Source organism: Nilaparvata lugens, chromosome 8 (genome assembly GCF_014356525.2).
Source record: "Nilaparvata lugens isolate BPH chromosome 8, ASM1435652v1, whole genome shotgun sequence".
Classification (NCBI taxonomy): domain Eukaryota; kingdom Metazoa; phylum Arthropoda; class Insecta; order Hemiptera; family Delphacidae; genus Nilaparvata; species Nilaparvata lugens.
In genome coordinates, this window is record NC_052511.1 from 8,761,488 (window position 1) to 8,784,683 (window position 23,196).

The following is a 23,196-nucleotide window of genomic DNA, read 5'->3' on the forward strand; positions in this document are numbered from 1 at the left end:
CTTAATAGACATATCATTCCAAATTTAATTCTTCAATACAATAATATTGTTTCATGTTGAATTTTGACAGCTCTCTTCCTTCTTCTCTGTTTAGTCATTCTTGCTAAATGAATAGAGAGGGCTCGATAGGATATGAATTATGAAACAGCTGCTTATGTTTGCACCTGTGTGAACAAATTCTCTATTGTGCCTGCTTCATTCGAGACAGTGCAAAATGTTCCAAGGTAAGGAGGTGTAGTTGGGCGCTCCAACATGGTATGCAAATCTCAAAATCTCATCTTCTCAATATTTATTTTTATATTTTATTATAAATAACTTTTTGATTGTGCTACAAAATCAGTTATTTTCTTGTGAATTGCATAGCGTACTTATACCTACTTGTTTTCAATAGCCTACTCTACAAAACTATATACTTCAAGAATTAGAATTCACTTTGAATTATTAAATCAGTGCTCTGTCCAATATCTTGATTAGTGAGAAATTATTGGAGAGACTTTAAGCACCAATCAAATACTTTTTCTGATTGCCAGCTCTGTTGTGGGCTAGGAAGGCTATCAAACTAAGTTATATGATAATGAGTTATTTCATACAAAATTTGTGTAGACTACATGAGTCAAAAGAACACATTCATTTGATTGAAACAATAAATTATCCATTGTTTTCACTGTTATTTAACCTTTTAATTTGAAATAATTTACCAGAAAAATAAACAAGCCATGCAGTTTTTGATAGGAGAAACTAATTGGTAGAGACTGTAGAGTATTCAGCAAACCTGATTCTATACAATAATTTGGGTAGCCTTTAAACTAAAAAATACTGCCGGCTGCCCTACTTGAAAAAATATTCCTTTGAGAATAAGCGTATCATAGTTGATTTCAATCATAAAGAATGCACTGTCAACAAAAATACTTCACTAGTATTAAATTGTATGATACCGGTACAAGTGAGTCGTATCAATTTAAATTTAATTTATTTTTTTAGTCGTATTTAAACAGAAAAAATTGAAATATGGTATCTTTTTCAGCACAAAAGTTTCATCAATAATGACAAAAATGAATACGTAGGTAACTTACTCTCCTATTAATTGACCCATTTTAATGTTGTAAATATATTAAAGACATTTAATCAATTTTTTTTCAATTACCAGGCTATAGTGAAATGAAATAAATCTATATGGAAACATTGTTTTTATAATTATGATAATATCAATCTATCTATATGAGTGTAGCTTATAAATTGACTTTAACTGAATCCACTTTTACTTTGAATCCTATATCCTTATTTGACTTCAAATAATGTTGAAAATTCCAATTGTATTAATACTCTTGTTTTCAAATGGGGAATTTTAATTGTGTCAATAAATACTAAGCAGTGAAGTACATATTTTCTGTTGACAGTGCATTCTTTATTATTGAAATTGACTATGATACGCTTATTCTCAAAGGAATATATTTTTTTGAATAGGGCAGTATTTTTTGTTCCCAAATGCATCTCACTGGAGTCTGAAATATTATTTATGCGAATACTCATGAAAATAATGCTTTATGCAAGAATGTATTCTAAAGTTACGTAGTACCGTAATGAGTTCAATAATTTTCCATGGCTTCAATAGAAATTGTTGAATATTTTTATTACGGTAACTTACTATAATTGAAGACTAATATTTAATGTTTTCGCAGATTCTCCTACTGCAGCTTGGAGTTTGGGGAAAACTGTTGGTGATTGCAATTGGTGGAATTATAGTGGTGGTATCAGTTTTGATTGCTGCTTGCTTTCTGGGACCGGGATGTTTAGGATACAACTATCTCTACAGAAGTAAGTGGGCTTTGTAAGTTTTTAAGTGACTGATTATAGGCTACTGATTTTTTTTAGATTCAGAGCTTTAAACTTATAACTATTGTATTTTAATATAACTTTAAAATGAAAAAACACTCACATTCTTTGGTCTCATAACCTCATAACTTTAAATACTTTAGTTTCTGTCGGGCTTGAAAATGTGCAACACCAGCACGAAACGGTCTTCGCCACACCAAAGAATGTGAGTGTTTTTTCACTTTAAAGTTATATTAAAATACAATAGTTATAATAATAGTGAAAACAAGATGGATAACCTTTAAACTTATAATATGATAAACTTATATTCTGAGGGCTTTATCTAAAAAATTGGTGTATAAAATTTATTCTCTTCACCTGATGAATATTTTGTCAGAATGTAATCAAATATGATCAATTTCAAAGCCAATCCTCCGATTTAGGGCTTCAAAATTAATAGGTATCCCTTTTGAGAAATTTATTTTGAAAATAATTGATGACTTGTATGATATGCAATTTATTCCCTGATGAAATCTGTCAGAATTGGAAAGTCGCACATAACCTTTATTTGGACAATTTATTTTATGAAATTGGGATGAAAAGAAGTTTGTAGTCTGTTTTTTGTCCTTAAGTTAATTGTAAATAATAAATAAATAATTATAATTTGATATTTTGTATCTTCTAACGGTCGCATAAGCAAATTATTTCAAATTTCGATTTAATAGCTGACAACTATCCAAGCAGAGAACACACAAATAAAACTATTTAAATAATTCAAATGCAACTACACAGAATCGTTCAAATCACAACATTATTACCAACTTCCAGACTTAACACTTTGGGCCATAGTTTTAGTTATTGGCTCAAAATGAATGATCTACTGAATGTTTATTCTATATCATAAATACTGGTTGTATGATTGTTCACTATCCAAGCAATCCTCAATAATTAGAAACTTGATTGATAGTTGGAGTGAAGAAGCATCAATTAATTAATTCACCCTATTCAGAGTTACGGTACCTATGTGTGAAATTATGAATATAAAAAGTATTATATCAGAAATTAATTGTGATGAATTATGGGTTTTTACGGTATGTGTAAAATTATGAATATGTATAAGAATTAATATATTGTGATGAATAGCTTTTTATCATGTCAAAGAGTATTTAGAATCTATAAAATGACTAGGGTACTGAAAATATTAGAAAACATGTCAAAATACTATAATAAATATTTAGAAATTTATATCCGGGTTTGCATCTGCCAACAATGTATACCGTACTGTAGATGGAATTTCAATTTGATGCTTATAATACAAAATATAAAGAAATTTAAATTAATGAAATTCAACGATGAAATTTAATTAATTGATGAAATTTAATCAAATTAATGAAATTTAATTGATGGAATTTCAATTTGATGCTTATAATAGAAATACAGAATATACCAGAGGTAGACCTATTCAGAAAGAGAACTTGAGAACTCAAAACAGAAAAGTAGGATCATGTCAGAGCAAATTTATTTTTTTATCTTTTATTTATTAATAATTTTTACAAAGTAGCACTAATTGGGAGAGAAAAAATAAGGATACTCCTTGTACTATTTCTCTCCTAAATTCATTTTATTCTTGTGAAATCAAGTGGGAAATTTACAAAATAACTTTCAATTGATTTTACTTACATTTCTATATACTCTCATAGTAAATTTAATTTTTCAGACCAACTCAAAATGAAGAAGAAGGCTCCTGGAGTCACATTTGGAGGAGATTTCCTTTTATCTGAGATAGGAAGTTCTTCAGTGGTTACAATTCATAACATAAGTGAGTATGAATTATTTAAATTACTCAAGCTTTTGAATTGAGAATATAAATAGATATTCGCTTTTAACTTGGAGAAGGGGTTGAAAATATGTATTTTATAAATTATAAAACTTCTCATTGAGAATATAAATGGTCACTTGCTTTTAACTTGAAAAAGGGGTTGAAAATATTTATTTTATAAATTATAAAACTTCTCAGACATTGAACAACCAATATCATTGACCTCAATCAAATGAATATTTAATTTGTAACAGAAATTCAGAAATTCCAATGATTCCAAACATCATTTAATAATTTGATGTCTTCAACAGAAAAGGAGAAAGAAAGTAAAATTCACTCTGATAAGTGAGAGACTAAACAACTAGTAAAATCTCAATGAACAAAAAAAATGTTTTATAAATGAATTACTGTGTTGATAAATATTTTTCATTTACAGACAATTCTTTCAGAAAAACTCCGGTGAGCTATCGTCAGAGTGTATGCAGTACCATATCAGAGACAAGCCTGACTTCAGGATCAAATGTAATTATTGAATTCATCTATTATTTATTATTAAATAAAAAACACGTATGTTGTCAAATTCTACTCAGTTTATAGTAGATAATAATAATCAATAACTATAAATAAATAAATTATCATTTCAAATATCAATAGATAAATAATACATAAATTATTATTTATTATAACAATACTTTTTCATGTTTATCTTATTAAGCTTAACATTTTGTTTATTATTGTCCTTTTTCATGTTTTCTTGGGGAAAGCTTACATATTAAGAAGAAAATTTAGACTTTTACATTCTTCATCTAGATTTATCAGGTAAAGTTTTTGTTCAAGCTGAAATATTTTAATTCTGATACACATTGTTATGCTACAACTATTTGTAGTCTCTAGAAACATAATACAATACGGTACGGTACTGATGTATTGTGTTGAGAATATTAGCTAGATAGGTAACTATAGAAATGGTATTTCTCGTGAAATGAAAAATTATTTCTATTGTTTGGATAATTTTGTGAAAGAATGATTTATTTTATATACGTTATATTGTTTCAAAAACGTTTTAAGACTCATGTCTCAATCAATGTTGAATAATTTAATTTTTTGATTAATGGAAATCTATTCTATTTTCAGACATCATACACTAGCATTGGTTTCATGCCTCTACCAACAATTGTTTTCTTGTTGCAAAATGTCACCAATCCTGGAAAATTGATCATATTTCTGAAAGTGAGTGGAAATCTGCTGTTACATATTTTCCTGTTATCTTCCATATTGCACATTTTTGCATGGATTAATTCAATGGTACCTACATGATTTTTTTTCTAATGGTGATGCCCACATGAGCTCTAGGCTTGTGCGTGGGTAATGAGGCGGATGATGATGAGATATGAATGGACCTACAGTTTTAGGTGGGTTCCGAGCCACCGGGAAACAATTTTACAACTCATGAATCATATTCAGAGGAGTTGGCTCAAACGGTCATTTAAATAAAACATGTCAATGAAATTTGAATCTCATTCTTGTAAAGAATAACTGTTTTGATTGATTGATTATAATTTCTGTTTGACCAATATTTGCTATGAATTGGAGATACATTGTTCAATGATTAAAGGTCTTGTATTCATAACATACAAGTGTAAATAACTGAACTTTTCTAGTTCTCAAGTTATTTTAGTCCTCAATAATAGAGTAATTCATTACGGTAACTTTGAACTGCCATTTATTTATTCCATAAAAACATAGAAAATCTCACAGACAAACTCCAATATGCGCCTTAATGACATATTTGATAGTATGACATTACAATTAAAAAAGAATATAAATCAATCACCATGTAATCAATCGCTTGTCTTGGGCCTAAATATATAGTTTATTATTACTTCATGTTAATGGAAGAGTAGTCTACCTAATTAATTCCAATTTTTGATTTTACGAGAATTATTTTTTCTAGCATTTGGAAGGACTTCCAGCTAAAGATTTTCCTCATCACACAGAAGTGATAACAGAGTTGAAAATTAAATCAGGAACGTCATATCATTGGTCAGCAATATCCAGAGCAATACGCAATACAAGATCACCAGAATATGATACTGAATTCTCATTACCTACCACAACTGCTGATTTACAGGTAGGTTGATCTTAGCATGTTCAAAAAAAATTATTCATGTTAAACACTATTAGTGCCGTTGCAAAAAACCTGTTAAATTTTAACCTGAATTAATTTCACGAGAACCAATCAGAGAAGTTTCAGTTTCTTTTCATAAAAGCGTTCTCTGTTTGGTTCTTGTGGATTTAATCATTATTAAAATTTAACCGCCTTTTGTGCAACCGGCCTCAAGAGTAATTATTGATGCATATGACAATTTTACAAGTTACATTTTCAAATAATTGTGTAGTTCTTGTAAAAACATCTAAGTTGTTACACTCAAAAGAATGGTTGAACTGTTTAAGGTTCCTATAAAGCTTCTAGGATACTTATAAAGTCTAATTGAGCATTAAATATACTATATAGGTTAAGAAACATGAAATTATTCGACAATAAGATACTGGAAACCTGAAAAGCATCTCATTCTATGAAACATGTGAGAATTTAATTATCTGTGATTGATATTAGGTAGTAAATTGTTTGAAATTTTAAGATGCTTTGTAGTCCAATAAAAGAAAATTAGATAAAAAATGTATTTCACAAAATTTCACTGTAATCAAATCGTGATTTGTTCCAATTTAGTTTCTCTTATTCTATGGATTTCATTATAAAACACACATTATATTTTTTCAAGGAAAGCTTTGAGAGAAACCGTTTTGGGTTTTTCCTATTGTTCTTTTTCCAAGCATTTTTTTTATTTGTGCATTATTTAGAAAAATTAATATATTAAAGTACATAAAATAAGTTGAAAGCTGGGTGAACTATCAACTATTATACTTGTGATAGAAAATAATAAATATCGATTATGCTAATCAGAGAAATAATGAAAAACGTAACAGTTTTATTCCATTTTATTTCGCAGAAATGGTGTCTAACAATAACAGCATATGATAAAGACAGATTCAATGGCTACAGAGAGCTCGCTACAATGGATGTTTTCTTGAGAGACTTTATTCCAGCTCTACAAACAGGAAAGATTATCAGGCATGCATCAGTAATGACGGTTTACAAAAAGGTAAAAAGTGCATACAATGAAATCTCAATTCAGTTTCTCTGTTTATTTCTATAAATAGTGGACATTGGAATTATCTAGAATAGACATTTAAATCTGCTGTCATATTATTTTTTGTTAGATATAAATAATTTATCACCAATATTATTATTTATTTAGCGTATGGTAGTTTTGTCAAAATTAAGAAAATTTCACACTATAAGTGCACTTGTCAAGGGTTGAAATGTACTGTATTGCCTGGGCACTGGCTACAGTAAAGTCGTTAGCCTCACCCAGGTAGGCACCTCTCTCACATTCAAATATGATGTGGTGCACTGTCTGCTCCATCGCCCCACAGTCACATAGTGGGGAGTCTGCAAGTCCCCATTTGAAAAACGATTTTATATCACTAATATTTAAAATTTGATAATATAATATATCACTCAATTATTGAGTGTTTGAAATTCATATTATTACATGAGAGGAAATTTTAAAAATGTAAGGATAAAAAAATGTTTCACCCTTATTTCTTCTAAAACAAAAATTCAGCTCTATTATGCTATAATAATTAACTTTGTGCAAAAAATTATCTCAAAATTTGTCAAATGAGCTGGCAGTGATTGAATAATGTAGTTTCTCATCATAACTTTTGATGAACTGTATCTTTTTTGTTTGAAGGAGTATGGACACCTCCTGATAGGTCTGAGCTACCTTCCAACTGCACAGAGGTTGACTATCAGCCTCATAAGAGCTGCCAATTTGGTTTGCTTACAAAACACCTCATCGGAGAAAGATTTCAGTAAGTTTCAACAATTTTAAATTTTTAACAATATTCTTGCAGCATTAAAGTTCTATATGTTTCTGAAGGCTCTTTCCTGGAAGGTGGACACCTTCCCCCCAAACATCTCTACCAGCTATAATGAATACAATATACTACAGTAAATAATATAATAATTCAGTTCTATCCAAATTTGGGAGAGGAATAGCACACAAGGTTACCTTATTTTTCCCTCCCCCTATCATTTTTATAATGTACTTATTGTATAAATTTATTTATTTATTTATTTATTAGAACAGTCACAAACACGATATTTGGAAAGAGAAACAGGCAATTGCCCAAAACTTCTTCAATTCCTTGATTTTGGCACATAAATAGTCCAAAGTGAGGTTAAGTTTAAAATCTCTGTTTTCACCAAAGATGAAAATGAATAATATTCCAATTTCTATTTCAGTCTCCTATCAAATTAGTAAAAGTTACAGTAACTATATAAACCATATAGCTATTGTAGTATATAGTTACTGTAGTCAAAGGGTTTCACATGAGGAAAGCTCTCTAGAGATGATTTTTATTTATCGTAGTTAATTGATCCAATAAATTTCATATTGAATTAACACATAAATAATTTAATGCTAGTTTTACTATTTCAACGTAATTCTTCAGATTATAATAACTCTAGGTAATTTCTTTGGACCGAATAATATTAAATTAACATAATTGAGAAAAAATATTTACACCTCGTCAATACTCTGCTAATAGCCAATTAATAATTTATGAAAATATCCTAAAATCAAAGTGGTAATTCTTTTTTTTCTCCTTTTTTCAAATGTTTCTTCTTTCTTTGTATGATACATATATATAGCGTTTACAAGTTTGTTCCTTGAATGGTTCCAAATTTTTTTCAATAACTCAATATTATTCGTTACAAGTGGCAATTGAGTGGAATATTTCTAATTAATTTATTAATTCAAGCCATCTAAACTCTAAATTATAGTTTTAATGTTTATTTTGGACTAACATTTTATAATAATTGTACACGTGAAATTCTAACCTTATCTTGGACTTTGTCACTTATAAATTTGGAAGAAAAATAGTACAAGGACTACCTTATTATTTCATCTTTCAATGTTATTACATTAGTGTCATTTGCATTGTAAATAAATGAATAAATATATCTTTCATCCTACACCTCTTTACTAACTTTCCGGAATCTAACCCAAATATCGTTCTCTTCTGATCTTATTAGTTATACTGAATCGTGAATGGAGTGCGATATTATTTTCTTTTGTTTTCTTTTTTGTATTATAATTTATTGTAATGTTATACTATCAAATATGTCATTAAGGCTCTTACTGGAGTTTATCTATAATCCTTTTTATGTTTTCATGGAATAAATGAATAAATAAATTAAACCAGTAGTATTCCATCTCCTTCCCAAGACAATCTAAAGTTTTAAAAACTTTAATAATAAGCATAAAACTCACAACTGTAGTAATTCTTATAAATCTTTTCAACTTTGAATAATTGATCAAAATACTGGTATTTTCGAACTCGATATTATTGATTCCATATGTACTCTAAGCTCCACCAGCATGAGCATTATATTATCATTAAGGATTGTATACAAACTAGTAGTTCTGTGAACAGTAGACCTCGCGCAGTTATAAACCACAGCCTCCTCTTATACTGTCCATCAGAGTAAATCCTGTCTGTATGTCGTGTCGGCGAGATATCGGTGTGAAAACGGTTGGGGTTGGTGTATCAAAAATGCAAACATCAGAAATTAATCTCCTTCAAGACATACTGGCAACAGGTCAGCCCGAGTTCAAAGCAGAGAAAGGTCGATATACAATAATTTATGTTATTTTAGTTATTAATTGCACGCGTTATTGCATGCAATCGATAGTTCATTTTATAGTGCATAAAAATTGCATTCAATGAGGCATGCAATTAATAGTCCACACAGCAGCTGATTTTTTACCAAGTTACATTCAGATATTGAATTGCATGCGTCATGGCATGCAATTTATGATCCACTCGACAGCTGATTATTTATGATGAATAATTCTATAGTCTGATTTTTACGTTAATATTTGCGTTCGTAGGAGACTCCTTCTCCTTTTGTATTATCCTTGAAATGCAAAAACCTTGTATATACGTCGACGCGCAATTTAAAAAGGAACATAGGCCTACCTGTCAAATTTCATGAAAATCTATTACCGCGTTTCGCCGTAAATGAATAGAATAGAATAGAATCTTTATTGCAGCAATATCTGAGGTCATCAGATACAATACAAGTGTCAAATATATACAACATGATACAAAATAGAAATATATTACATCAGTAAGTTACACTATCAGTTCCCTATGATAATATGTCACCTGATTTTCAACTTATAACCAATATGCGCAACATATAAACATTATTTGAACATTTAAGCATAAAGATAGATGCAAAACCGTCGACTTGAATCTTAGACCTCACTTCGCTCGGTCAATAATTGAATCGTGAATGAAAACATTGTTTTTGATAGAATTTAGAATAGAATAGAATAGAATATCTTTATTAGCCTCAATAGTACATCACAATTTGACATATAGGCCAGTCAACACAATACAATACAGCACAATAAAACGGGCAATAAACACTACAATAAACAGTCACAGTAGTACATTGGATTGAAATTCAAATATACATTACATACAGTTCATAATATACAACAATACACATCATTCAAAAATATACATTATTTTTAATTCATTTCAAAATCCCTTGGATATAATTTTTTCTCCATATATTCTTTGACGGAGTAGAAGGGATTATCTAAGAGAAATTTTTCTAGCACATTTCTAAACCTTTTGTAATTAAGTTGTCTTATTTCAAAGGGCAGTCTATTCATAATTTTGATTGCGGCATTAGTGGGGCTTTGATCTGTCTTGTGGAGTCTGCTTCTTGCTAAATACAAAGATTGACTTGTTCGAGTATTATGTGTGTGTGTAGCACTTCTCAACTCCATTTTATCGGGATTAGCTTTCAAGAACAGTAAACAATGTAATATGTATAATGAAAAGAGTGTTGATATACGCAATCCCTTGAAAATTTCTCTACAATGTTCACGAAATGGAGCTTTGGCAATGACTCTGACAGCCTTTTTCTGCAACAAAAAGATATCAATAATTTAATATTGCAGGACCACTGGCCAGAGTGTTTCTGCTGGATGGCACTGGCAAAGTTATCCAGAGGGAAAAAAGTGGACGAACTTGGAATACCGGAAGCTGCCCGGAGATGTTCTTTCAAACACAGTCATCACCATGCAAGTGACTGCCGCTCAGATGATCACTGCAACACTGCTCATAGTTCTCTGCTACAAGGTGAGTGATTTTCATCAATTTATTTCATTATTGAGAACATAATTGACCGAGCGAAGTGAGATCTAAGATTCAAGTCGACTGTTTGGCATTTCTCTTAATGTTTATAATTATGTTGAGAATTTATGGCGAAACGCGGTAATAGATTTTATGAAATTTGACAGGTATGTTCCTTTTTTAATTGCGCGACGACGTATATACGAGGTTTTTGGAAATTTTGCAATTCAAGGATAATATAAAAGGAAAAAGGAGCCTCCTTCATACGCCAATATTAGAGTAAAGATCAGACTATAGAATTATTATTAATCATAAATCAGCTGACAAGTGATTACACAGATGTGTGAAGCCAGTCTATTGCTGTATTTCCATAAGGTCTATAGTTTCAATCAGGTACTTGTGGATGAGAATACTGCGTGAGGTCTACTGTTCACAGAACTACTAGTAAAATGTGATGCTAAAGGTGCGTACAGATATACGCGCCGCGAACATGAGCAATTCACTTTTAATCAACTGATGCCAAGCTTTTTATATCTGTATCTTACCGTTTCTGTAAAAATACAGATATAATCAGCTGATTAAAAGTGAATTGCTCATGTTCGCGGCGCGTATATCTGTACGCACCTTTATAGTTGCTTGCTACAAGGTGATTTTTCAACAATTTCTACGATTATTCAAAAAAATTATGAGTGTGATGCTAACAGTTCTTTAATACCTATACAAGGTGAGTATCCACCAGTTCCTTTCATGGTTGGAAAATTTATGAAGTCCGATGCAAATAGTTGTTTGCTACAAGGTGAATTGACAATTTATTTATCCTCCATTATTAAAAAATATATACAGTATATGTTTAATATATTTGGTGATTTTTGACAATTTCTTTTATTATTTGAAAGTGTGATGCTGATAGTTCCTTGTTACAAGGTGATTTTTTGTCCAAGTTTCTAATTAATTAGGAAAGTTATGAAGTGTGATGCTAAAGTGACAATATGATGCACAATAAATTGGATGTAGAATGTAAGCACTAATATTGTGAAACACTAATATTGAAACACTAATGTTGTGTCATAAGAGTGAGTTTGAACAAGAACAAGAATTCGATCGAACTCGATTTATTATAGTGATCACAGCGAATTTTTTTACTAAAATCAGTAGTTGAATTTGGTAACCCCCTTTATAATGCGTATGTAGCTATGCATTGTTATTTACTAGCCATTAGTTTAGTTAGTTTTTCGAGTCAGTCTGTTGCCAGAGCTCATAGAGCGTACATCGCTTATAAATATGTATTAGTATTTTGAAATAAATCATTCTTTTTAAAAAGCCGGTTGGTTATTCCAGTTCCTTAACTAGTGACAATTTTCTCATTGTTGATGTTTGATTGAGAATATCATTAGAGCATAGTAATGCTACATAACATACCTCTTTCACTACTGAGCTTGATAATTTCAAAATATCTTCGATTGAGCATCAATCAATGAAATTTAATTGATTTAATTTATTTAGACGACAAGATTTATTGGAACCAATTACTCAACTTCGATTGCACTTCTGTTGCACAGATCTGTAACTTGTTCTATAAGGGGCATTGCTTTTTGGAGATAAAGGTAGTGTAGCTTAGTGTAGTTTATCACCTTCAGGCTGTATTGAGTGCATGAAAAATTACATGACCTTGAGGTTGTGAATGAAAGTCATACATAATTTCGCTCCTGGGTTTTGGAAGATTTTGTGTTATAAATAATCACAGATAAGTACAAATTTTGTATTAATTTCAATATTAATTGTTTCTTGATCACGTTTTATCATTTTGTTTTAGATTTTAATTCTTAATTCTATTTTATAAGCCAAACATCGTTTAGAGGTTATTTTGAGGTTAGTTTTTCGAGATTTAAAAATAAACATAGATAGTTTACTTGACTAAAATTATAACCAAATTAAAATCCTATCATTTATAAATCAATTATTATTATTGCAAGTAATATAATTTCTTAGATAGGAAGATGAGCTCAAGTAGAACACCGAAGGTTATTAATAGAAATGTAAACATAGCGGGAGTACTTACGCGTTCCCAAAACCAAAATTCAAAAACGCCAAAACCAAAAACCCCAGTTCCTCAAACTACTTTAGCCGAAAAAGTTGCTCAACTACAAAGTAGCCACACTAATTTAAAAAACCAATTAGAAGTAACTCTAAAAACGTCTGAGGAAGAAAGGTTAGGGATGGTAGAAGAAATTAAATCTTTGGAACTGATTATAAAATTACAAGATGAAGACCATAAAAAAGAAATACTAAATCTAAAAAATCAATGTAGTCTAATGTCGGAGGAAATAAAGAAACTAAAATCTAAATTTGATAATACTAAATGTATGATAGAACCTCCGTCCAAATGCAAAAAAATAGAATCTAACCTAAATGATGGGAAATGCTCTGAAAATGGTCGAAATAAAACGTACAGTGAGGTTTTGAAGACAGCAACCAAAAATATAGCTGAGGGAAATAAAGATAGGAAAGGGAGAGTTCTGCTACTGACGTCCAGTCATGGACGTGATTGCAGTGATCTCCTTGATAAAAGATTAAAAATAAATTTGATGTCCAATGTTTTTTCAAGCCAAGTGCATCAATTAATGCAGTTGTAGAGTCAGCTAGGGAACAAACTAAAGACTTTGATGAAAATGACTATCTAATTGTACTGGGTGGCTCAAATAATATAAATGAACCTAACTTGAATCATCTTCCTCAAGTAACAGAAAAAATCAAGGAAATTGTGCCACTCAGCAAAAAAACAAACTTAATAATAAGTACTATTCCTAATAGGTTTGATAGGCCAGAATTAAATGAAGCAATCAATTCGACAAACAAATCAATCCATAATACAATCAACAGCCTAAAAAATAAGAATTCTAAACAACTGGGGATTTGTTTTCTAAATGAAAGGCTGAAAAGACATAACTTCACTAATCATGGGTTGCATCTAAATCGATCTGGCAAAGTAATCTTTTGTAATAGATTGGCAGAGCTGATTGAAAGCCGTTTGCAATCCTCTGGTTTAAAAACAGTCAAAAAAACAAATAACGATTTTTTAGTAAATTGGCTCAAAACAGGGAAAGGGAAATAGCTACAAATGCTAGAGATAGAGTAGCACAAGATGGTAAGGTTTTTAGTATTTATCATCAAAATATTCAGTATCTTCGCAACAAAATTGACAGATTAGAAGTATTTCTTAAACAGGAGGATCCTGACATTGTTATTTTCACAGAGCATGGCTTAAAAATAAAGGAAATAAATCAAGTTAGGATTCCAGGCTATTCACTGAGATCAGAATTTTGTAGAATAGCTCATAGAAGTGGTGGTGTATGTATATTCACTAGCAATGCTAAACATACCCAAACTTATGAACTGGATTTTGTTAAGAGATTTTCTGTTGAGATGGATTTAGAGGTGACGGGACTAAGGTTAAAAATTGATGATCGATTTGAGGTAGCAGTGTTAGGTATCTATAGGTCACCAAATGGAGACTGGCAAAAATTTTGTGAGCTGCTCCATACACTTTTGGAAATTACAACCGCTCGTTTCACAAATGTTATAGTAGTAGGAGATTTCAATACCGATTTTGCCAGGCAGGATAAAATGACAGAGGATATTAGAGATATTATTAATATGAATAATTTAGAAATTAAGGTCCACGAATATACAAGAGTAACTCGAACTTCACAGACAATTATTGATAATATCCTCACAAATATAGAAGGTTGTAATGTCAGGTTAGGTAGCTCAGATCTATCAGATCATAACTATCAAATTTTAGATGTTAAGTTGCAGGGCCAGAATCCAAGCAGAAAAAAAACTTTTGTGAAAGAAATTCAGCAATATGAGCTAGGAAATATAAATTGTTTGAAGCAGGAACTGCTTCAAGAAAATTGGAGTAGTGTTTATAACAGTTGTAACCTAAATTACAAATATAAGCAATTCATTGATACTCTAAGATTTCACATTAGTGTATGCTGTCCAATAAAAAAAGTCAAAGTAAAAAGTAAATTAAACAAAGTAGATGAATGGATAACTGAAGATATTCTTACTCAAAGAAATATTGTTAGGGAAGCTTATGAGGAATTTAAATTAGTGAGGGATGTTCCGAGTGAAGTCAAATACAAATGTCTAAAGAAAAACTATGAAAAAGAAGTGAGGAAAGCTAAGTGTAAGAAAACAGCTGAAATATTAACAACTAGTACCAATTTTAACTCTGCTGTTTGGGAGGTAATTAATAGAAATAGGAGAGCAGCTCAAAAAGATACAGTTACTAATGTCCCTAGGATAATCGATGAACATGGAAATTATATGGATGATAGTATAGACATTTGTAACTTTTTCAATAAGTATTATCAACAGGTTGCATATAATCTCCAAAAGTCACTGAACACTAATACTTATAATACAACTACATTAAATGCTGAGCCAATTGAAAAGGTATTTAAATTTCATCCATTATCAAGAGATGAGTTGTCAAGAATAATAAAAAATTTGAATAACAAAAAAACAGTAGGATTGGATGGGGTCTCAAGCAAAATTTTAAAAGAATGTGAAAATGAATTACTGGACCCTTTATTGCATCTCCTTAATACTTCACTAGAGCAGGGTATTTTCCCTGATGATCTGAAACAAGGAAAAATTTTGCCAATTTTCAAGAGCGGTGATTCTGAAAGAGTTGAAAATTATAGACCCATTAGTATTCTAAATGTAATAAGTAAAATTTTTGAAAGAGTAGTTTTAAATAGGCTATTGATGCACCTGGAAGAAATTAATTTCATATGTGATGAACAGCATGGGTTCCAGAAAGGGAAATCTACTAAGACTGCAATAGTATCCCTTGTTGAAAGACTAATAGATATAATAGATTCAGGTGAGAAGGCAGCCGCAATATTTCTTGATTTATCCAAAGCTTTTGATTGTGTGAACCATAGAATATTATTGGAAATACTAAAAACTGTAGGTGTGAATGGTATAGAACTAAAATGGTTTGAATCATATCTCATAGGTAGAAACCAGTGTGTTGAGCTTACCAAGGTGGATGGGAATGAAATAGTAAAAATTAAATCTCAAAAACTGGAGGTCCAGGCTGGAGTACCTCAAGGCTCAATTCTGGGTCCCTTACTGTTTCTGTTGTATGTGAACCAATTACCAAAAGAGTTAAAAGATCACAGAGCTCTGTTGTTTGCTGATGACACATCGCTTATCTTTAACAATTATTTATTAGATAGTCTAGAAATAAATGCTTTTACTGGAGTACAGTCAATTGTCCAATTCTTGAAGCAAAGGCAATTAACAATAAATAGTAAGAAATGTCAATTCCTACAATTCAAAAGTAAATATAATTCAGTAGAGGATAGAGAAATAAATGTGTTTGTAGAGGAAAATGAATTAGACCAAGAAGAGAAAGTAGCATTCTTGGGAATTTTATTGGACAGGAAATTAACATGGCATCCTTACATTGAGAGGATATGTAATAAGATATCATCTGGGGTATTTGTCCTGCGGCAGCTTGCTAGGCTGAATGATAAAAAACTACTGTTAACTGCTTACCATGGACTTATACTATCTCATATTAGGTATGCTATTTTAGTATGGGGTAATTCATCTCAACAAAATATGGACAGGTGTTTAAGATTCAAAAGAAGGCACTCAGATGTATAGAGAAAGTGAATAGGTTAGACTCTTGTAGGCCTTTATTTAAAAAGCTTGGTCTATTAACTGTGCCATCTTTGTATGTATATGAAGTTGTAATGCATGTGAAAACGAGTGGTGTGATCCAGAATTCAGATGTTCATGAGTATAATACGCGAAACAGAGCAGATTATCATATAATGGGTCACAATAGTAGGTTATTTGAACAAAAACCAGATTATATTGGTAGGAAATTTTATAACAAGCTACCTTTAAATCTTGAAAAGTAATGATGATTTGAAGATTTTCAAAAAACAAATTAAAAAATATTTAGTTGATAGAGCTTTTTATAGTGTACAAGAATTCCTTTCAAACCTAAACTAGGTTGAACTACTTAGTGTTAGAATTATTATGAAATAACATGACTTGTCTTATACTCCATGACTGGAGTCTTTAGGACGTAATCTTAAAAAAAAAAAAAAAAAATTATGTCCTCTTGAATGAATATTTAATCAAAAACTGTGAGTCAACTAGATCGAAAGTATAAAAATTTAAAAATACTATTTTCACTTCGACAAGTGGTAAATTTGATGAAAAGTGCATCAGTGCGAAAACTGAAAAAGAAAACTTCAGAAAGAGAATACGGTAATGACTTTTGTAGCCTATAATTTGAAAATATTGTTTGTTTCATTCAATATAGAAATTTAAAAATGTTTCTATATTTTATTAATTTCAATTTCAATTTTATTGATGTCATGCATTGTACAATAATACAATATTTGACACAAGTCAAATACATAGTCACAATGGTAAATTACATTGTAAAAAATATTAAGATATTTAAATAACAAGAAATAATTCAATTCGCTGCCAAGATGACAAGAATCACATCATTTTAAAAATGTCTCAATTCAAAAAATTCCATTATACTGTAAAAGGATTTTTCGATTAAACTACGAATCTTTCATTTTCCAACCTCCAACAATTATTTCCTATAATTATTATTGAATCCATAATTAACTGTTTCTTTCGATAAAATTTTATAAAAAAATTAAAATGTTAGAAATTAAAGAAAAAACTGAACGTAGAATTTCTGTTACAGGGAAAAAACGGTTTGATTTCACCTCTAGAGAACGTCAGCAACAGCACAATAGAGCACATCTCCAGGGATGGTTACGTCGGTCGAGTGGCCCTGGGAAATTTGGTGACTTCTGTCAAAGAACGAAAACATTGGCAAATGATGCAGGAGAGAACCAGACGAGTTGTTACAGCCTGGCATGTTCTACATTGAACTCAAACAAATCTAATACAATTATTTGCATAATATTTTATTTATTTACAAATCAAGAGCAGACTAGAGTACAATATTAAATCTTTGGCTGGTTTTACCTTTATAGACGTATTATTGAGTAGTAATCCTCTACACGCCAACGTAAGCAATAAACACTGGCACATATCTTCTCGCAAAGGTTTACCTAGTGAGAAAAATAAGCTGCGCAGTTTTAGGGTATCAGACAACAAATGTAATACAATAACAGTACAAATAGTAGGGTATTTGAATTATCAATAATACTATTGTATTACTTGTTAAATTTTCAAATTTGTACATGAAAATAAATTCCTTCTACTGAGTATAATATAGTAGAATAAATAAAATCATATAAGTTGATATTGAGTAAAACTGATAAATTAATATATTTTGATATAATAGTTGATTGTTTCAAAATATGAACTATCGACAAGACGACATCGTCATATATCTTAATTACCAATATTCCATTTTATTTCTATTACCAAAGTAGCCCTTGAAATTCTTAATTGTTTTGATTACTGTTTGCCATTTTTTTACTGAATAATGCTCACATCACTCAAGCACTCATTAATAAAATAATCGGCTAAATTTTATCAAACAATAAATTGATTGTTTATAAATAATTTTAATGATTTTCCCAATATTATTATCAATCACATGCTCTTAATATTGAAAGCTGCTAGGATTTTTTTCAAAAACTATTTAAAAATCTTGTTGACATGGGAATCATGTTCAATTATTGATAATGTTCTGTTTGGGAACTCCAATTTCCCCAGGAAAAAATGATCAAATCAATAAACCAATGCTTCCAAAATAAACACTTGTACCTGTATGTATATTATAAATTCAAGAGAATAAACTATATGCCTATTGTAATGTGTTATTTAATGACAATTTATAGTCTCTTCTACTCACCTGTCGTTACAGAACACTCATATTTCAATAATATTGTATTCTGATTTAAAGCTCACTTCAACTCAATCGTAATTTGGGATCTCTGGAGTCCACTTCAATAATGCTCAACTCAATTTAGAACAGAAATAGGTATAAATTTGTATGATAGTGTTCTCAATAGTCTATGATCTTTTTTTAAATTCCTATGCTACACACTAATGACGGGTATTCTTTCCATTAATAAGGATGACAACTGGGTGTCAAATGATTGAAAATAAATTTGAAAAATACTCGACTTACTTCAATAGTTTTACACTTCAAGTAAGCTTCAAATCACAGAAAATAAATTATATCTGTGATACGACTGTGATTTATATTTGTGCTTCATATGTGCTAGTGCTTTCCACTCCATCAGATTCATTTCCATCTTTTGGACAACATTTACATTTTATCAAAATTTTTTGGAGAGAAATAGTACAGGCTCAGCCTAGTTTTTCCTCCAATGTCATAATTGCATTATGATTATAGTATTTTATACAATAAATGAATAAATAAATAATGAAATGAATCTTTCAGGACTATTTCACTGTCCATCATCTTTATTAAGAAGAGTTAAACCGTTCTATTTCCATTTTCAATAATAATAGTATTATCCCACAATGACCTGTAGAAGAGAGGATATTATTTTAAATGAGTGCAGATTTTTTAAACCTCATTAAATTTGTAATTCCAATTCATTGTTATTAATGTCGAAATTTTAATACAGTAGTTATTAGAATTATCTTTACTGTCAATCATAAATAATATTGTTATCCATCAATAAATACTCAAATATTTATTTTATAACTGATACATATTCAACAGCGATTACTGTCAATTCAAACTGAGAGCAGCTTTTCGTAACCTTTCAAGTTTCAAATTTATATTCATAAGTGTCATTTTTATTCATTGATATCTTTATAATAATTATTTAATTCTTGCTGAGGATGATGCCCACATGAGTTGTAGGCTTGTGCGTGGGTGATGAGATTAAAATGAGTGATGATATTAATATTGCAATTTCAAATGAGTTATTAATATCATCCCTACTATTAATCATGGCAAGCAACTATATGAATACTTACGTAATTTGATTATTTCTTTATATTATTTTATATTGATGAAATAAGTTTTTCTTTAGTATAAAAAGTATACTTAACTTCCAATTAAAAGGTTTAATATTTAAAGAAAAAATAAAAATATTTATAAGTCTTTTAATAATTCTATTTTTATTAATTTTATTAATATCAACGTCATTTTTAATTTCTAAAAAATCAATTCTAGATATTAATAAATCTTCCCCATTTGAATGTGGATTCTCAAACCTTTCCTCGTCACGAATTTCATTTTCTATTCACTTCTTTATAATTGCTATTATTTTTATTATATTTGATATTGAAATAGCTCCTCAACATTTTATTTGTGCAACCGTTACACTTATCTCCATCACCAGCCGGAAGCTCAGCTAGGAAAACATTTCTCCACCAGTTTTCGTTTGCGTTTCTTTCTGGCCTGTCGGAAAAGTCGGGGAAATTGGCATTGCCGTTCGCCCATCGAGGTGACGGATGAGCCCTGACCAATGGAGGCGGTGGACCGATTAAAACGGCCGCGCTCAATATGTCACTTGTCACTTGTCGCTGTCACTACGTCACTAGCGACGGCCACCGGTCACGCAGTCTGCTCAACAGGTCACTATTCTGCCACCGTTGCCTGCTCACAGAAGTTGCGTCTTTGCCTTTCTTAAGGTGACCAAGATACAAAATAGAACCAGAGACGAACAATGCAGTTATTGGTATTTTTTCTCTATGTTAAAACTGAGAAAATTAGAAGAATCTAAAGAGTCAGCTTGATGCTGTGACCTGAGTGCCAGGCCATGTCAACAATTTTGGAAAAATGTCTTTTTGTTTGCGTTTCATAAGAAAAACCAAACGTCTACACAATAAAACTGAAAAATTGAAACTTCCAAAGAGTCAGCTTGATAATGTGACCTGTGTGGCCATGTCAACAATTTAGAAAAAAAAAATTTTGTGTGCATTTCATAAGAGGATTAAATACACAGGAAAATAAAGAGCATTTAGAAATTCCCTAGAGTCAGCTTGATGATGTGGCCACTTTAACAATACCGTATTGAATTCTTGGAAAAAATCTTTCCACCAGTTTTCGTTTCCATTCCATAAAAAAACCAAATACTCAATAAAACTAAGAAGCTTTAGAATTCCAAAGAGACAGCTTGATGGTATGACTTACCTATGTGTCCATTATAACAATTTTGGAAAACAAATGGAAACTACTGATATATTGCAATTATTCGAATGCTAATGAATTTGGATTTTCGTTTAATAATAATAATATAATAATAATAATAATAATAATAATAATAATAATAATAATAATAATAATAATAATAATAATAATAATAATAATAATATTATTGATATTGGAAAAAAATATTTTTCAGTTTTCGTTTGCCTTTCCTAAGAAAATCAAATACACAACAAAATTTAGAAATGCCAAAGTCATCAGCTTGATGAAGTGTGTGACCATGAAACGATGATCTTGTACCATGAATAAAATAATGTAGAATTGGCAAAATATGATAATTTTTACTTAATTATTAAGATAATTCAATATAATTATTTATATTTATAAATATATTTTGTATTTGAATTTATACAGAAAAAATATCCTCATTTTTTAAATTCAATATACGAGTAGATGCTGTTCTGAGCTTCTTTTTAAGGAATAAAGGTGTTTTGTGATATAGAAAGGGTCATGTTGACAGATAAATTTAGGCTCGACTCAAATCTCTCAAACTCTCCCACCATGCACACCACTAAATCGGATTCAAGTGAAATAAAGTAAAACTATTTTGTTATCTCCTTAAAAAGTATGTATTCTCAGGGCTACTTGAAAAACCTTAGTAAAACGTTTATTTGAAATTCATTTTTAAGACCTGAAGATGATTGTGATACATCGAAACTATAGTCAGGTCCACGTTATAATGGCAGTGTTTTATGAGCAATGGTATTGCTATCCTAGTCTATCATTCAACAAAGCAGATAGCGCTATCTCTTTCTCGCTTTGCTCTGTTGTCAGATCGTCTTTTAAAAATGTAGAATTAATAATTAATTGACAAAATATTTCATCTGTATTGTCTCATTTCTGTTTAGGGCTTCTTGTAATATGAATAGAAATACAAACCTCAGTACCCTTTTTTGAATTATTTTATCACGACATGTTTCGGACATTCATGCCATTTTCAAGTCATTTTCTTGAAAATGGCATGAATGTCCAAAACATGTCGTGATAAAATAATTCAAAAAAAGGGTACCTACTGAGATTTGTATTTCTAGCCTATTTATTTTTATTTCATCTATATTATGAAAATTCATTATGAATTTATTGAAAAATATAATTTCTTGCTTGATAAATTATAATTGACTATTTTAAACGAGAATGAACAGTTAATATTACATCAATAAACCTGTATCAGCTACCGTCTATAGAAGGCATTGACGAGACAGAGGTTTGGCAACGTTGTTCTCCTATCTTTCTCCCCTGTCATTATAACGTGCACCTCACTATAGTTGTTTTAAGTTGTGTTTCTAATATGTTATTTTGTATTAAAAACTTTTAAAAAATGGGTGGTACTATGATATTTATTTATTCATTTAATCTTTCAGAATTACACAACTTACAGAAAAGTAGCACAGGCTTATAAGCCCAAAACGGTTCCAATTCTAATTCATACAACAGACCAAATGTAGCTAAGTTATTTGTCACTTAACATTCTTCAATTACACACTCAATTCACAGTTCAAAACAAACACAAATCATTTTCAAATTGAAAAAATAGGTACTCCTGAATTAAATTAAATCAATCAAAATTAATTAGAAAATTTTATTTTAAGAATATTTTGATTAGAGTATTCCAAAAAAGACTTTCAATATTAAATAAGACGTAAGGTTTTTCACCCTTTAATCATTTTTATAATCTGAGGGTGAAATGAGAACTGAGAGATTTTTGAGCCCCACGACACATCTTGTTGTCATCTTAAGACTCTCAACTACCCTTACCCCTAGAAACTTATCGCAACTCAAATTTAAGACTAATATTTGTCACCAGGAGGCGCTCATCAAGTGTTTAACATTGAAACTTGTTACTTACCGGGGAGATATGATTAATGATGGTGCACTTTTGCCTCAGCAAAGCAAAGCACAGAAGTCAAGGGTAAGTCGTCACTGAGATTCACGTCAAACTTTCAGCATTGGTTAAATGGGGATCTTCGATGTTATTTACAAGTAGTGTTGACAGTTCAACGTTAAGTGATGACTCGGGAAGTCGCCAAGTTATTAATTATTTCTTTGTGGATTGTTGATT

General features: G+C 30.3%; 1 protein-coding gene across 2 annotated transcripts; it reads left to right on the plus strand.

Annotated features, from left to right (window-relative positions):
• Window positions 1-174: 174 nt before the first annotated feature.
• Window positions 175-17,964, plus strand: LOC111044110 (synaptotagmin-9). 2 transcript variants are annotated; one of them, XR_005571968.1, is made up of 10 exons: window positions 175-255; window positions 1,680-1,815; window positions 3,530-3,631; window positions 4,068-4,153; window positions 4,766-4,861; window positions 5,586-5,762; window positions 6,643-6,795; window positions 7,450-7,570; window positions 10,741-10,921; window positions 17,673-17,964. XR_005571968.1 is itself a non-coding variant. In XM_039433874.1 (9 exons), the coding sequence occupies exons 1-9, from the start codon at window positions 253-255 to the stop codon at window positions 10,869-10,871; spliced, it is 1,005 nt and encodes a 334-aa protein (XP_039289808.1). In that variant the 5' UTR covers window positions 175-252; the 3' UTR covers window positions 10,872-10,922. The 2 variants fall into 2 exon arrangements, 1 of the variants encoding a protein (XP_039289808.1); XM_039433874.1 differs by lacking the exon at window positions 17,673-17,964 and having other exon boundaries at window positions 10,741-10,922.
• The last annotated feature ends 5,232 nt before the right edge of the window (window positions 17,965-23,196 follow it).